A 16,162-nucleotide genomic window follows, 5' to 3' on the forward strand; every position below is an offset into this window, starting at 1 on the left:
GGGTTGTAGGAAATGCAGATAAAGGAGCCCATGCTGGCATCTGAGTATAGTGAGGAAATAGGCACTCTGCTACAGTACTTATTTAGACATTTAGTCATACAGGAGCCTTTTCCTGTACTTTTTTGTAAATTTTGTGTTCTTTAAATGACCACAGTATAGAATGTCAAGCAACTGCTGGTATCATACACCGAAGCATGAACATAACATTAAATTATGTTTTATGTTTGTTTGTCTGTGCTGTGATATGAGGGCTTAATTTGTTGTCTTTTACGTGACTGAATGTTTTCTTAAAAGATTTGCTTATTATATTTAACTATAGTTAACTATAACTATAGCTCCACAAAACAAAGTCTGGGGCTTCTAATTATAGTGACCCTCTGCTCCTAGCGGGGATGAACAGAATGTAAGCTGTTTAATCCCATTAAGAGATAACGCCTCAGTCATGCTGTTAGGGCCTGCATTCTGCTCCAAACAGTGAATATTACTGACAAGGAATATATGATTGAGGACTGAATTTATTTACAAATGTATATCCCTAGAAAATATGTTCATGTTCGTAACGCAATATATTGTCTACAAAGCAGTTGTAATATTTCACTTTAAATTATAGAGCTAGTTAAGGAAGTAAGTGAATGCAGCTCCTCAAAAACTGTACAGAGACGGCTAATGTGCCCCACCCCCCAAACCTAAAAAGCCCATCTACATGCAGCTCTGAATGCTTTGCTGAGCTATAAATATTCTCAAGTACTTTTGTTTATTTTATTCTACTTCCTAGTATTAATAGGCACTGGTGATGTAGCCAGTGCCTCACAGCTGCCCCCTGAAAAGGCTAAGTCCCTAGTGTCCTCCAGGGAAACACCGATTGTAAACTGCCAGATGTGAGATTTCACAATCTCAGATTCCTTGGAGTTTCAAAAAATCTGATTCCCTTCCAGATCTAGTACAGTTTATGACCTAGCGTAGAGGCCACCAATTAAATAACAAAAATAGGGGAGGGGGTTTCAAACCCCATGTCATTGAGATTGGGGGGGAAAAAACAAAAAATGTGGAAATGGCCAAATTGGGTCCAAAATGTCAGTATTTTGTGTGGCCACCAATTTCTTTCCAGCACTGCCTTAACCCTCTTGGGCATGGAGTTCACCAGAGCTTCACAGGTTGCCACTGGAGTCCTCTTCCAATTCTCCATTACGACATCACGGAGCTGGTGGATGTTAGAGACATTGCGCTGCTCCACCTTCAGTTTTAGGATGCCCCACAGATGTTCAATAGGGTTTAGGTCTGGAGACATGCTTGGCCAGTCCATCACCTTTACCCTCCGCTTCTTTAGCAAGGCAGTGGTCGTCTTGGAAGTGTGTTTGAGGTCGCTATGTTAGAATACTGCCCTGCGTCCCATCGTCCGAAGGGAGGGGATCATGCTCTGCTTCAGTACGTCACAGTACATGTTGGCATTCATGGTTCCCTCAATGAACTGTAGCTCCCCAGTGCCGGCAGCACTTATGCAGCCCCAGACCATGACACTACCATGCTTGACTGTAGGCAAGACACACCTGTCTTTGTACTCCTCACCTGGTTGCTGCCACACACGCTTGACAAAAGTCTTCCAGTTCTTTGAGATTTCTGGGCTGTCTGTCACGCACTGCTCTTTTAAGGTCTATCTATAGATTTTCAATTATGTTGAGGTCAGGAGATTGTGAAGGCCATGGCAAAACCTTCAGTTTACGCCTCTTGATGTAATCCCCTGTGGATTTTGAGGTGTGTTTAGGATCATTATCTATTTGTAGAAGCATCCTCTCTTTAACTTCAGCTTTTTCACAGATGGCATCGAGTTACCATCCAAAATTTGCTAAAATTTTATTGAATCCATTTTTCCTTCTACTCGTGAGGTGTTCCCTGTGCCACTGGCTGCAAAAAACCCCAAAGCATGATTGATCCACCCCCATGCTTAACAGTTGGACAGAGGTTCTTTTCATTAAATTCTGTGCCCCTTCTTCTCCAAACGTACCTTTGCTCATTGCGGCCAAAAAGGAGGGGGGGGGGGGGCATTAATTAGCATATTATGTGCATGTGATGGGTGGGTAAACTGAAGAATATATAGTGATTATGTGTGTGGGGGGTGGAGTGGTAACAAAAATGTGAGACAGGAGAGATGCAATGAAGTGCAAATCTCTGAAAGAATAAGTGCCCCCAAAAACAGCACTGGGTGTGCAAAGTTGCAGAGTGAAAGAGGTGAATAAAGGGGAATCAAAAACGGTGGTATGTGCTAATAGATATAAATGCACATGTGATATAACCTCTATATATAAACTCACCCCGGAGTCCTTATACTGAAGAGACTAGCAAGAACTTCCAAGAGAGAAGCCTGTATATTTAAACATGGGGGGGGTCTCGAGTCCAAAGGGTCAAAAAGCCCATGAGTGGATGGGGTTAAATGTTGAAAACCCAAATGTTGTCAGCAGAGGGGAGGCTGAGTGTCCAATTCGGACCAGGATCTCCCACAATATTAGGAAGGTGGAAGAAGCAATCTCCCTGCGTCTTTAGCAAATCTATACAAGGGGAAAATATAACCAAGTCTACAGTCAGGGATGTAGTACATAAAAGGATTATTCAGCACATATACAGTAGGCAAGTAGGGGAAAATAGACAAAATGTCAGTAATTCCACAGCGCAAACTCACCAGAGACAGAGAGGTTAGTCCTCAGACATTGCCTATCCGTCCAGAGGAGACAGTGGCCTGAACTGGTTGACAAGTGCACAGGTATTTATGGTCAGAACCCCAGTCCACATCCTCTCCCTCCGTGTTTCCCGCCTCCCACATCCGCCCGCCAAAACGCCCAGGAAATGGACGTGCGGGGGATGTTCCCGTGAGTAGCGGAACGTCACTTCGGTTGGAAGTGACGATCCCGTGCGGCCAAACAGAAAAATAAAAACATCCGGTCGCAGATTAGAGTCCAAATGTGCTTCATCCAGAGGGGAAAGAAAACCAAGAGACCACACATTAGAATTAATCCACATATCTCTGAATTAAAGACATAGCGAACAGCTAGATTCTCCCCATATATGCATAGGCAAAACCATCTAGCCATAGGCAAAAATAGAAAAGGGGGGGCTGTACATTCGATGTCCCGGAGGCATATAAATATCCGAAATCGGGACATACCAAGAATTAATATTGAATATGCCTGAAAAGGGAATGAAACAAAAACAAATTATTGAACCCTGGATGTTTATTTCCGACCATAACATTAAAGGGGTAAAGAGTGTGAAATAAAGAGCACGCATCAATACTCACAGGATAATGGAACACTGTATATGGAGTCCTCACATAGGACAAAAAAAGGGAAAAAGGGGGGGAAAAGCAACATGACCGAAAATCCAAAAAAGCGGGGGGGGGGGGGGGGGGCGGTGGTGGAGTTGTATTTTGAACAGCATATTACATGTTAGCCATCCAGGAATGGAGCAAAACTGAGTTGCTCGTTCAGTCCTGGACCCAATGGTTAAGAAGAATCAGGAGCTGTGTTCGTCAATTAACATCAGAAAAAATGGATTTTTCTGAAGTTGGAAATCCCATTTTGTTTTGTTTTTGTTTTTTTTGGGAAAAAATGCATTTCACGCCATTTAAGCCGCATCAGGATCGGATCGCACAGTGGTTCACACTTTTGCGATCCGATCCTGTGCGAACTGTCAGATCGCACTGCGATATGCAATCAAACTGGGGGTGTCGTTAAGATTTCATTGACACCCCCAGCGTATCGCATATGGCAGTGTGAACTGCCAGGGGTGTGTTTGCGATGCGGGAACAGGCTGCAAATTCGCAGCCTTCCTGCATTGTATAAGTGTGAACCGGTACTAAAAGTAGAAAAAGTTCTGGAATTCTATCCGTCCTTTTTTTTTTTTTCTTTTACATCACAGAAACTTGACATTTTAACAGGGGTGTGTAGACTTGTTTTATCCACTCTGTGTGTGTGTGTGTGTGTGTGTGTGTGTGTGTGTGTGTGTGTGTGTGTGTGTGTGTGTGTGTGTGTATGTATATATATTTTTTCTGCAACAATTTTTTGGAAATGAAGAATCATGCCAGAGGAGATTAGAGCATGGAGCTTGGTAATGGTGCACTAGATACATAAATGTGCGACAGAGGAAATACCAGATTAAATTACTGGCCACATACAATGGGAGATGGTGTTTGACCACTTGCTTACCGGACACACTTACCCCCTTCCTGACCAGGCCACTGTCGCACATTGAATGACTATTGCGCGGTCATGTAACACTGTACCTAAGCAAAATTTGAATATTTTTTTTTTTTTACACAAATAGAGCTTTTTGGTTTTTTTTGGGTGGTATTTTGTCACCACTGGGTTTTGCAAAGACCGAAAATTTTGAAAAAAAATTACATAGTTTGTAATAAAAATCTTTGCAACCCGGTAACGTTTCTCCTTCACTGATGTGCACTGATGAGGCGGCACTGATGCTGGACACTGGGCACAGATTGGCAGCACTGGTAGGCATTGTAGGGAATGCACTGGTAATCAGTGCCATGATTATTAGTGTACATGTCCCTTTTTCGAGAAGCCAGTTATCGGCTCTCTTCAACTCTCCTCACGCTGTCAGCATGAGAAAAGGAGTGTCGATAACCGACTTCTACTTGCATCCATCTATGATTAGCTGTGATTGGACATACCTAATTACGTGGTAAAGAGCCGCTGATTGGCTCTTTACATCAATTTGTGGTCAACAGCTTCCTCAGGACACATGGCTGTCACAAGCATGGGAGGCTGTCATTTTACGGCCTCCCAGAACTAGCTGTCGACGCTGTAGCCGTCATTCGGCTATATCGCAGTCGGCATGTGGTTAATCACTTGCAGAATAAGGAAGGTGAGAGGTTAATATACAGGTCTGATTCAGTATAGGATTGAGCTATACTATAGGGGGGTGATAACAGTAGAAGGGTGTGTGGTGACAGTGATTCTGGTACTTTTTGCTCTTCTTTTTTTTATTTTTTATTCCGTGTGCTGGCTGTCATCGGGAACATTCTTTTCATTTCGTGTTGTCATTGGTCTTTGGATAATTTGCACCCTATCCCTTTTGACACTGACATATTTTGAATGTGAATGTTGGTTTCCTAAATGAACGGTTTTTAAAAGAAACTTCTGAAGTATAAAAAATGTAATTTGCTGTCTGCTTTGCTTCGCATTTCTACTAATTTTGTCAGTGTTATGAAGGCTGCCATATTTTTGCTTGGGGTCCATTCACACTATTCTATTCCAGTAACCTATGCGGCAATGCAGTTTACATGCACTTGTGCAATGCAGTGACATTCATTCTGAAAGGCACCCCATTGAACCTTGGTGAGGGACATGGTTTGAAGTTTGGTGTACTACTGGAAACGTTGCATACGCATATATTGTTGCATTAGACAGCCCATAAAAAAAAATAAAAAATAAAGATTTGTCCTTTTGAATTGTGGCTGAAGGCTATATGTACATGCAAGGACTCCTTTACATGGGCATGTAAAATGCAATGTTTAAATGCATATAGCATAAAGTTTTGTATGCATCAACCCAGAACTTTACTAATCAACGGAGGCATACACACAGCTGCGGCTATGAACAAAAATGTGTGCTATGGTTAGCAATGTACCAATAAAGTAGGACACAACTGCGTATCTGCATATTTTACTTGTGGCAAAATGGTGTGTACCACTTTGCATGGTAACGTATGTAAATGTCTATACCCATACAAGTGTGAAGTCCTAAGAAGGAATAGTACTTTAGGTACATATTTTACACTGGATCTTCTGCTAAAGCTGGCCATAGATGTTTTGAATCTTGGCCGGTTTAGCAGGGGGCGGCCGAGATTCAATCCATCAATGGGCAGGCTGGTTGTACTTGAGTAGATCCAGAAAAGTACAACCAGACTGTGTTTTTTTTTTTTTGCATGCGATTGCTGCTGCCAGCTATAGCCGCTTGGAGTGATCATTGCGTTCTGCCAGCAGGGGGTTCCCACTGAACTGTTGATGGGAGAATCAAGCATTTTTCTTTCCTGTGACCATGATCTATTGCTTGCTTAACTCTGCTAGCAAGAACCTGCATTCCATGTAGAAAATACACATATGCCTGTGTGAATAAGCCCTAGAATGTATGCAGGTTTTCGTGTCTCTAGGACATGCAGTAGCAGTTTTTGTTAAAGAAATGAAATGTGGAGGATCAGTGTTGCTACATTAGCTTTGGTGAAATGATTTTTAAACTGATACATTTACACTTTTGACTTTAGTTTGAATATTGTGATGTTTGTTTGTAATTGCTTATTTAGACAGCAGACTAGTGCCATCCTCTGTGCAGAGCTGCTGGTATGTTTGTGTGCTTCTGCCTTGGAGCTTAATGCAGGCAACTCTCTGAAGTGGATGTACACACATCCTCAGGGCAGTTTGACATTCTGGCAGGAGTGGGTGTACGGATCTGCATTCAAATCTGCAAACCCACTCCCAAACTTTGACATGCCATTGTGTCTTTGCTGGTGCTGCGTGAACATCTTCTATGGGCTTCTTGCATACAGTTCCGAGACGGATGCACACTGATTTATCATAGACTCTGCAGAGAGGACCGCACTAATGTGCCGTCTGAATGGGCCCTAATGCAGAAAATAGGTGGTTGTCTTCCTTAATCTAATAGAAATTCAATGATTCTTCGAGATGGTGAAACAGGAAAAACCATGTGGCAAGGAGCAGAAGACCTTTCTTTTCCAGGAGTTGAACATGAAGGTACTGTATACCTCAGTCATCAGACTCATCCTAACTCTGTCTCAGGGCAGCAAGGTCATTCAATCTATCAATGTGTATTTATTTTTTGTGCTTGAACATGTCCTTGAATTGTGATCCTTGGAAAAATATTCACGTTTTCTATTTGGTTGATCCAGTAAAAATGCTACATGTTTACACAGAAAGCATTCTCTTAAAATAAGTGTTTATTTACTAAACTGCATTTTTTTTTTTTTTTTTACAAACCATTGGTATTTTATCTGATCTGAATGAATGAGTTCATAAAGATTTACTTCACTCCCCCCTACCTTTTCTCCTCCCCATTCCCCTTTACCTACATACTAACCTGCCCAGGGGATACAACCTTGTCCTACAGAAATCTGCTGTTCCGCTGTCTGTGCCTTTGTCCTGTTCAGCCAGCTGCCTCTACCGAGTCCCGGCAACCCAGCCCCAGTGATGCAGAAGCTCCACCGCTTGTCTGTCCTGTCAATGGCCTCCTGGGATATGGGTCTCCAAAGGTCTTGGCTAAGCCAGGTTGGCGATGATAAAAATACAAAAAAGACGGAAAGGCCCCTTTAAAAAAAAAAAAAAAAAAAAACCTGTTATGGGGAGTTGGAGGCATAGAGCCAAACTACATTTGCCAAATAAAGTCCTGCTTTAAACAAAAATATCACCAGTGAAGAGTCGCTGTTTTTTACATGAAATGGGTATTTAAAGAAGGAAAGGTGCTATCTACTATGTATACTTTAAATGTTTCCTGCCCTAATAGTGTACACCATTTGTAATGGCATCTTGAATACTTATTATTATTTATTTATTTTTTTTAATCTTTTTTTTCTAGATATCACGTGATTCCACAGCTCTGGTACCCGGGCGGCTTTGAGAGCCAATGGTGAGGAATTTTCAGTGATGTCACCCCACTGGTGCTGGGGCTCAGGGCATTGTCTGAGTCTTTCCCCACCAGCCGCAGAAACCGCCCGGGACCTGGAGCAGTGCAGTCACATGACTGCTAGAAAACAGATAAAACGTTTTTTAAAGCAGAATTCTGGGATCAGCAAAAAATCCTCCGTTAGTACACCCCCTACAAAACACTAAACCGTTATTACATTTGTGAAATCCTTACCATTAAAAGGAAAAGTCTAATTGAATTTTCAGGAAGTCTCTCTGTAATTAAAAAAAATGCTGCATCTATTCTGCCAAAGAGGAGCTGTTACAACAGGGATTACATCATATCCTGTCCACCTCTCTCCACACTATAATCAAACTACACTTCTTCTCATCATGCTTTGGGAATTGCAGTGAATGTGGGAGGGTACAGTAGGCCTGTACATGCTAAATGTGAACAAGCCCACTTCCACATAAAACACATCCCCTCATTCCGCAGCCAGCCAGCCACACACTACTCAGTAACACAGAGCAGGATAGGTAGGTTACAGCCTTATAAATGCAAAGCATGTTTGTGCTCTCCCACTCCAGCCATAACAGGGGATAAACCTATTGCCCTTGCTTTATGTAATCATAACCAAACTGTAGACACTTGCCCATAATGATTTTACCTTCTGTACTCTGCTGTAATTCAGTATTAGTAATATACCTTCTCCTGCTGTAGCTTTGAGATCTTTCTAACAGCAATCAGTGCTTGTATGGTGTATATGAGCACATCCTAAGCTGCAACACAGAAAGAAAGAGCCGGGAAATGCTGCTTTACATCAAAATGTGGCACAATTAAATGCTGGCATGAGGAGAAAAAAAAAAGTGCAGCGCTAACTAACTAACCAATTAATAAATAACCCAATAATGGTGGAAATCTCAAACTCCAATATTATCACAATACCCGACTGTGATATGTAACGTCACATATAATACACATTAAACTGAAAATAAGACCTAAAAAATAAAACTTTGCCTGGATGGTGGAAACCCCTCCTACAGATATTTGGCAGTGGATGGAGTCCACTACTTATCAATGCAGCCTCATCAATGCCCATAAGTGCAGCCTCATCGGTGCCCATAAGCGCAGCCTCATCAGTGCTGCCTATCTGTGCCCATAAGTACAGTCTAACTGTGCAATCGGTGCAGCTTATCTGTGCCCATAAGTGTCGCTTATCAGTGTCCATGAGTGCAGCAGGGATCATTAGAAAAGTGGGCGCGATGACAGAGCGGGAATCTCCTGCTGTGGTAGATCTAGTATGTGAAACGTTGGTCGCCATAAAGTCCCACCTCTGGACCGGCATTGGACCAGTGTGCTGTCTATCATAAAGCGTTCAAGAGGTGGGACTTTATAGCGACCAGCGTTCTACATACAAGATCTGTCACAGCAGGAGATACCTGCTCTGTCATCTGGCCAGTTTCTCCTAACAATCCCTGTGCAGCAGTCACAGGTGATTGATGGACGGGCGGTGACTGGCCTGCTGGCAGGGAGGAGGAGGAGGACACCACCTTCATGGGCGATACAGACCGGGGGCTGTGAAAACCCTCCGCCCACTACTGCAAGTAGGGATGGAAGTGCATCCCTGCTTGCTGTAGTAAGGACTACAAATAGGAAGTGCCAAGACCAGTGGCTGGGGGTACAGGAGGAATAGCAGCCACCAGTCTTGCAAACATGAAATTACTGGGGATTAACGGCTTTTCTGCAAAATCATTAGGCTATTATAGAGGAACTACAGAGCTCAGAAGAAGATAGAGGACATGTTTTTGGTGAAGGTAGATCAGCAAAAAGGACACGGAAAGATGTTTTTTTTTCCCCGGAGTTCTGTTTTAATGCTTACTACTACAAACCGTGTACAACCTTAGAAAGAGCAGTGAGTAAGCAACTGCTCACTTGGTAAATAACCTTTTCTTCTTTAACTATTAAACATTTATTACTTGTTTTATTACCCATCAGTTTTAGTATTTGTAGTATCAGAAAACACAAGCAGAATAGCTAAAAACTCCTCATACCACCACAGTCCCTGTGTGTCCTACCATTCAGGTTAAGCATAATGTTTTTTTTTTTTTTTTAATTTTTATAATTTTGGCTTCTATCTTCCACTGATGCCAGAGGAGTTCCCCTTGCTATACTTGGGATCTTTCGCCCCCACGTTTGGCTTGTTGGGAGCTGACTCTGGAAGTCCCTGTCCTCCTCCCCTTAGGAAGCACTGACTGCTGGTGAAAGTGGCAGGGCTGGGGCACAAAGGTTGCAGCTTAATGAGCTCAGCTTTTAAGGGGGTTACGTGTGCAGTCCCAAGTCTGTTTTCTGATTGCTGGGTTACAGAAAATATTATTTTATGCTGCCTTACAATGGTTTAATACCTGTTATGAAAGGTTTGACCCATGTTGTAAAGCATGTACTTTGATGCCAGTTTACAATGCTTATTTGGCTTGCAAGCATTCCTTCTCACTTTGAGGGGATGCCCCTATTCTCTTGGGCATATTAGAATGGTCCCCCTGCCCTTCCTGTTGTCAAATCTGCCATTCTCCCTGCAGTGACTAATGGACCTTCATGCTTCCCTGGCATAACTGTGTTTCAGGTGGGTGTTTGCTTTTATTCAGAATTCGTTACATAGTTGGTAAGGCTGAAAAAAAGACACCAGTCCATCCAGCTCCACCTGTGTGAGTGTAAATGTGTTTAAAATGTATATCCCTGTATGTCTTGATCATTAAGGTGCCCATCTAATAGTTTTTTTAAACTATCGCGATGCTCTCTGCTGATACCATTGCTTGTGGTAGAGAATTCCACATCCTTACTGCTGTAACAGTAAATAACCCCCTTTACAGTGATTATGGTTAAACTGCTTCCCTTTCAATTTCAGTGAATGACTGACTGTGTGTCTTTTTAAATTGCCCTTTCATTGTAAAGTTTTTTTCTCTTACGTCCTTCGACAGCCGCCGCCTCTTCATATTCGTCACAATGGGGTATTAGACTTTGCTCCGTAGGAGTAGCTAGACAACAGAATATGTCAATATTAAAGCTTTTAACATATCCCACCCCCAGGGGGTGGTCCCCTCAGTCTATACCCTCCTGCTTCCTGTTCCATACCTCAGTTTCAATGTCTAGCTTTCAGGAGTTAGCTGGCTGTTTCTGTGCTGGGGCATTTTGTCTCAGCCTTTATCTTCTTTTTGATTTTATTTGAGTTTTTTTCTCTTTCTTTACTTAGCTGTTAATTTTGTCAGCATTAGTTAGTTCTTCTGATGAAGAGGATCGTGCGGGCTGGGTCTCGGGCTGGCCCCCCTGGTCGCAGGTTGGGGGCCAGTGGCTTCCCAGCCTGCCATCGAGCGTTCAGTCTGGTATTTTTCCTGGCACATGTGAACGACCCATCCCTGTTCGCTGCAGGGATGCTATGGTGAGGTGGCTACCTCACTGGACGCCATGCGGTTTCGCACCGCAGTCCTGTGTCCTGGCTGCGACTCTCCCTGTCTCATGTGCAGTGGCTTGATCGCTTGTGCGGGTTCCCCACACCACTCAGCAGGTAAGTGTACTCTGTGTGGGGACCTGTCTGTTTAGTGGGTGTCAGTCTGGGACTGTGTAACCCTGCATGTCTGTTCACACTATGGGTCTCCCTGTCTGGATGCTGCTGTGGGCTGCAAGGAGGGGGGCTGTGATACACTGTTCTGTGTGCATAACTGTGTGATTTCTCTGTGTGACATGCTATGTGTTGTAGGACATGCTGTGGATCATGTTTTGTGCAACATGCGGCGGCCGCTGCTGCGGTCCGCCATTTTAATGATGACTACAGGCAATGAGGGCTTCTTCTATAGCTGGGAGCGGCGTTTTTGGCGCTAAGCGCCGCTATTTTGGCGGCGATCGCTCCGACCTCATGTAGCACTGTATTTACCTCCTCCCCCGGCGGCCATTTTTTTGTAGCCTTCCATAGGCTTTATAGGAGCGGCTTCTATTGCATCACTTCCTTTTCCCTGGGCACACCAATCGATGCAACAGCAGCAGTGTTCTCTCCAGGTTTTTATCCTCCTTAGTCCTGTTTTCCTTGCCTGTGTTTGTAGTTTTCCCTGTGGGGGTCGCATTGTGCTGGTGTGTGTGTGCGGTTGGCTGCGCTAGCCGCGTTTTTAAAGGGGCAGTTACCCTTTTTTTCTCCTGCACACTTCTGGGGGCATGGATTCTCAGGAAAGCAAATTTCCTCCCACCTTACTGGGTGGACAAGGGGCTGCTGCTGTTTCCCCTGAGGGGGGCGATTTGGCCACCGTTGTGGCTAACCTGGCTGCTCAGGTGCAGATGCTTGTGGCTGCTCAATCCACTAAAAGGCCCAGAGTTTCAATCTCCTCTGATTCAGAGGGTGAAGGTGATGGGGCTGCTATGGCTGGGGTCCCTTTATCGGGGTCCCGTTCGTCCCTGGACTTTGCAGGGTCAGAGGGGGATGCAGAGGTTGAGGGGGTTGATGATTCTCCCCCTGGCTCGTCTGAAGAGCTTGCAATCATGGATGAATTGGTTGCTTCTATCAAACAAACGCTGCATTTACAGGATGAACCATGTCCACCTGCCGTTCTGGCTTCTTATGGGACACAGCGGAGGCGCAAAACATCACAGGTTTTTCCTTGCACTGAGGATTTTCAGCGCGCTGTTAGTGAACAATGGCGCAATCTCAAAAAGCCTTTTGCTGTGCCAAGTAGGTTCAAGCTGCGTTATCCCTTCACACCCGCCACTGATGAACGTTGGTGTGTACCACCTCCGGTGGATCACGCGGTGGCGGTTTTGAATAAATCCACTGCGATTCCGGCAGAGGATACCCCGGTGTTCCGGGACGCTACGGACAGGAGACTGGAGTCTCTCGCCCGTCATACTTACTCGGTTACCGGTTCCATGTTAGAAGCTATTTTTGCTTCCCTTATGGCAGCTCAGGCTGTTGCGGATTGGACGCAGGTACTCAGGCGCGTCCTGGTGGCTGATTCTGCCCCGCCAACGACGTTGGCTATGGTGGATCAGATCCATCAGGGTGTCATGTATTTGTGTGATGCGGAATTGGATGTAATTCCTTTGGCTGCACGTGTGCACAGCGTGGCGGTGTTGACACGCCGTTTGATTTGGCTGAAATGTTGGTCTGTGGACCAATCGTCTCGCAAGACCTTGGCTAATTTGCCCTATTCAGGATCTCGCCTTTTTGGCGACTCCCTGGATACGCTGATTAAGGGGATCTCTGGGGGTAAGAGCACGCTCTTGCCCCAATCTCACAAGGCTAAGGGCGCTCAAGGTAAGAAGCACGCTTCATTTAGGCCCCCGCAGGGGTCCTTTCGTGCCTTTCGGTCGCACTATAAGGGCAAGCCCTTCAAGGGTCAAGGCTCCCAAAAGAAACCGTGGGCAGGTAAGCAGAAGTCCGGCCAGTCCGGATCCGCTGCCCATAACAACGCGGCCTGAAGGGACGCCCTCACCCAGTTCTGGGGTGGGGGGACGTTTGCTCGGTTTTCTTCAACCCTGGCTGGCCCGCGTTCGGGACAGGTGGGTTCAGGAGATCGTTCGGTCTGGATACAAGATCGAGTTCCTCTCTCGGCCGGCGAACAGGTTTTTTCCCTCAAACCTTCAACTGTCTCCGGAGCGTTTGCGGGATCTGCACCTGGCGGTGCAGGACCTGCGGGCTCAGGGAGTGGTGGTTCCGGTGCCTCATCGGGACAGATTTCGGGGATTTTATTCAAATCTGTTCACTGTGCCCAGAAAGGAGGGCAAGGTTCGTCCAATTCTGGACTTAAAAGCTCTGAACCGCTTTGTGCGGGTTCGCAAGTTCCGCATGGAATCCCTACGCTCGGTGGTGGCTGCCCTGGTTCCAGGAGAATTCATGGCCTCCATCGACTTGAAGGATGCGTACCTACACATCCCCATTTTCGAGGGTCACCAAAAGTACCTTCGATTTGCCATTGCGGAGGATCATTATCAATTTGTGGCGTTACCCTTCGGTCTCGCTTCAGCTCCGCGGGTTTTCACCAAGGTGCTTGCGCCGGTTCTGGCCTTATTGAGAGCCCAGGGTATCTCAATCCTGGGGTATCTGGACGACATTCTGGTCCGGTCTGCGACCAGTTAGGGTCTGATGACGGACCTGTCCGTCACGATGCAAACTCTGCAGGAGTTTGGTTGGACGATAAACTTCCCAAAATCGACGCTGTGCCCGTCGGTTCGTCTTCCCTATCTGGGTATGATTCTGGATTCGGTTCAGGCAAAAGTCTTCCTGCCGAAAGACAAGCTCAAGACGCTTCAGGACGAAGTCAGGTCCCTTCGGGACGTTCCGTGCTCGTCCCTCCGGACGGGCATGAGGTGTTTGGGTTTGATGGTCTCGGCTTTCGAGGCGATTCCCTTCGCCCAGTTTCACACGAGGGATCTCCAGGCGGAGATCCTGTCCAGGTGGGACGGGCGACCACAATCTCTGGATCTTCAGATCTCGTTGAGTCTTCGTACGAGAAGGAATCTTCTATGGTGGCTGCAGTCCCCGGCGGTGTCGGGGGGCAAGTCTTTTCGTCCGTTTTCGTGGACGGTGATCACCACGGATGCCAGCCTGTCGGGCTGGGGTGGTGTTCTGGGCGTTCTGTCCGCCCAGGGTACTTGGTCGGAGGAGGAATCCTCCCTTCCGATCAACATTCTGGAATTGCGGGCGATAAATCTTTGCCTTCAACGTTGGACGGACAGGCTACAGGGCTGTCCGGTTCGGGTTCAGACGGACAATGCCACAGCGGTGGCCTACATCAACCACCAGGGGGGCACCAGGAGTGCCCGAGCGGCTCGGGAAGTGGCCGACATTCTGTCTTGGGCCGAGACACACGTCCCGGCGATAACGGCAGTTCACATTCCGGGGGTGGAGAACTGGCAGGCGGATTATCTGAGCCGTCAGACACTGGACCAGGGGGAATGGTCGCTCCACCCGGAGGTTTTCCAGATGTTGTGCGCGAAGTGGGGTCTTCCGGATGTGGACTTGTTCGCGTCTCATCTGAACAGCAAGGTGGGAAGGTTTGTGGCAAGGACGCGCGATCCTCGGGCAGACGCTTCAGACGCGTTAGTGGCTCAGTGGCATCAGTATCGGCTGATGTATGCATTCCCACCAATTCAGTTGCTGTCCCGGTTCCTTCGCAGGTTGTCCTCGGAACCAAGAACGGTAATTCTGGTGGCGCCGGACTGGCCCCGCCGGTCTTGGTACGCAGACCTCGTGAATCTGGCGGTCGACGCTCCATGGCGTCTGCCTCTTCGGGAAGATCTTCTGTCTCAAGGACCGATATTCCATCCTGCTTTACAGTCGCTGGCTTTGACGGCCTGGCTGTTGAGACCGAGGTCCTGAAAGATAGGGGTCTCTCTCCGGAGGTCATTCATACTTTGATCAATGCTAGAAAGGCCTCTTCGGGGAAGATATACTACCGTACTTGGAAGGCCTACTTTACCTGGTGTGAGTCCAGGGGGTACTCTCCTCGCTCATATTCGTTTTCGAGAGTGTTGGCTTTCCTTCAAACGGGCGTGGACCAGCGTTTGGCGTTGGCCACGATAAGGGTCAGATTTCTGCTCTTGCCGTTCTTTTTCAGCGCCCTGTGGCGTCTAATTCTCTGGTTAGCACCTTTGTTCAAGGGGTGCGGCACCTGGTCCCTCCTCGGAGGGAGCCTTTGCCTCCATGGGACTTGAACCTTGTTCTGTCCGTGTTGCAACATGCTCCCTTTGAAAAGATCAGGGAGATCTCGTTACCTCTGTTGTCCAAAAAGGTCGCCTTTTTGGTGGCGATCACTTCGGCTCGCAGAGTTTCGGAGCTGGCAGCTTTGTCGTGCAGGTCTCCATATCTGGTACTCCAGGTCTTGCGTCCTAATCCTTCTTTTCTTCCGAAAAGGATTTCGGAATTTCACCTCAATGAGTACATTGTCTTGCCTTCGCTTTGCGCGAAGCCTAAGCATCCGAAGGAGGTGGCTTTGCATTCCTTGGATGTTGTCAGGGCGATCAGGGTTTACCTGAATTCGACAAAATCCTTTCGCAAGACGGATTCTCTTTTTGTCCTTCCTGAGGGACCTCGGAAGGGCATGGCGGCGTCGGCTTCTACCATCGCCAAATGGATCAGACAGACCATTGAGCAGACATATGCTTTGAAGGGGAGGGTTCCTCCTATGCCTGTGAAGGCGTACTCTACCAGATCTGAGTACGTCTTGGGCCTGTCATCATCGGGCCTCTGTGGCCCAGGTGTGTAAGGCGGCGACTTGGTCGTCCGTTCACACTTTCTCAAAGTTCTACAAAGTGGATGTTCAGGCATCGGCAGATGCTTCCTTTGGCCGCAAGGTTCTTAGTGCGGCAGTACCTTAAGGTCCCTTGTTTTTTTGGGCCCTTGGCTGTTTGGGATGTTTTTTATCCCTAGGTTATTTGTTCTTCCTGGGTTGTTGCTCCTGTTGAGCAAGCTTTTTTTCATGTTGCCCAGTTGGTTTCCTTCCCTTGGTAAGGTTACTTTCCCTGATGTGGAGACTGCGTTG

General features: G+C 46.5%; 1 protein-coding gene across 1 annotated transcript in view; it reads left to right on the plus strand.

Annotated features, from left to right (window-relative positions):
* Positions 1 to 16,162, plus strand: part of PDE6D (phosphodiesterase 6D) — an 81,251-nt gene that overhangs the window by 28,552 nt on the left and 36,537 nt on the right. Inside the window, exon 2 of the mRNA XM_082251569.1 lies at positions 6,669 to 6,757. Coding sequence (XP_082107695.1) covers positions 6,669 to 6,757 — 89 coding nt within the window. The remainder of the gene's footprint in view (positions 1 to 6,668; positions 6,758 to 16,162) is intronic.

Source organism: Pelophylax lessonae (genome assembly GCF_965119305.1).
Source record: "Pelophylax lessonae genome assembly, chromosome: 3".
Lineage (NCBI taxonomy): Eukaryota > Metazoa > Chordata > Amphibia > Anura > Ranidae > Pelophylax > Pelophylax lessonae.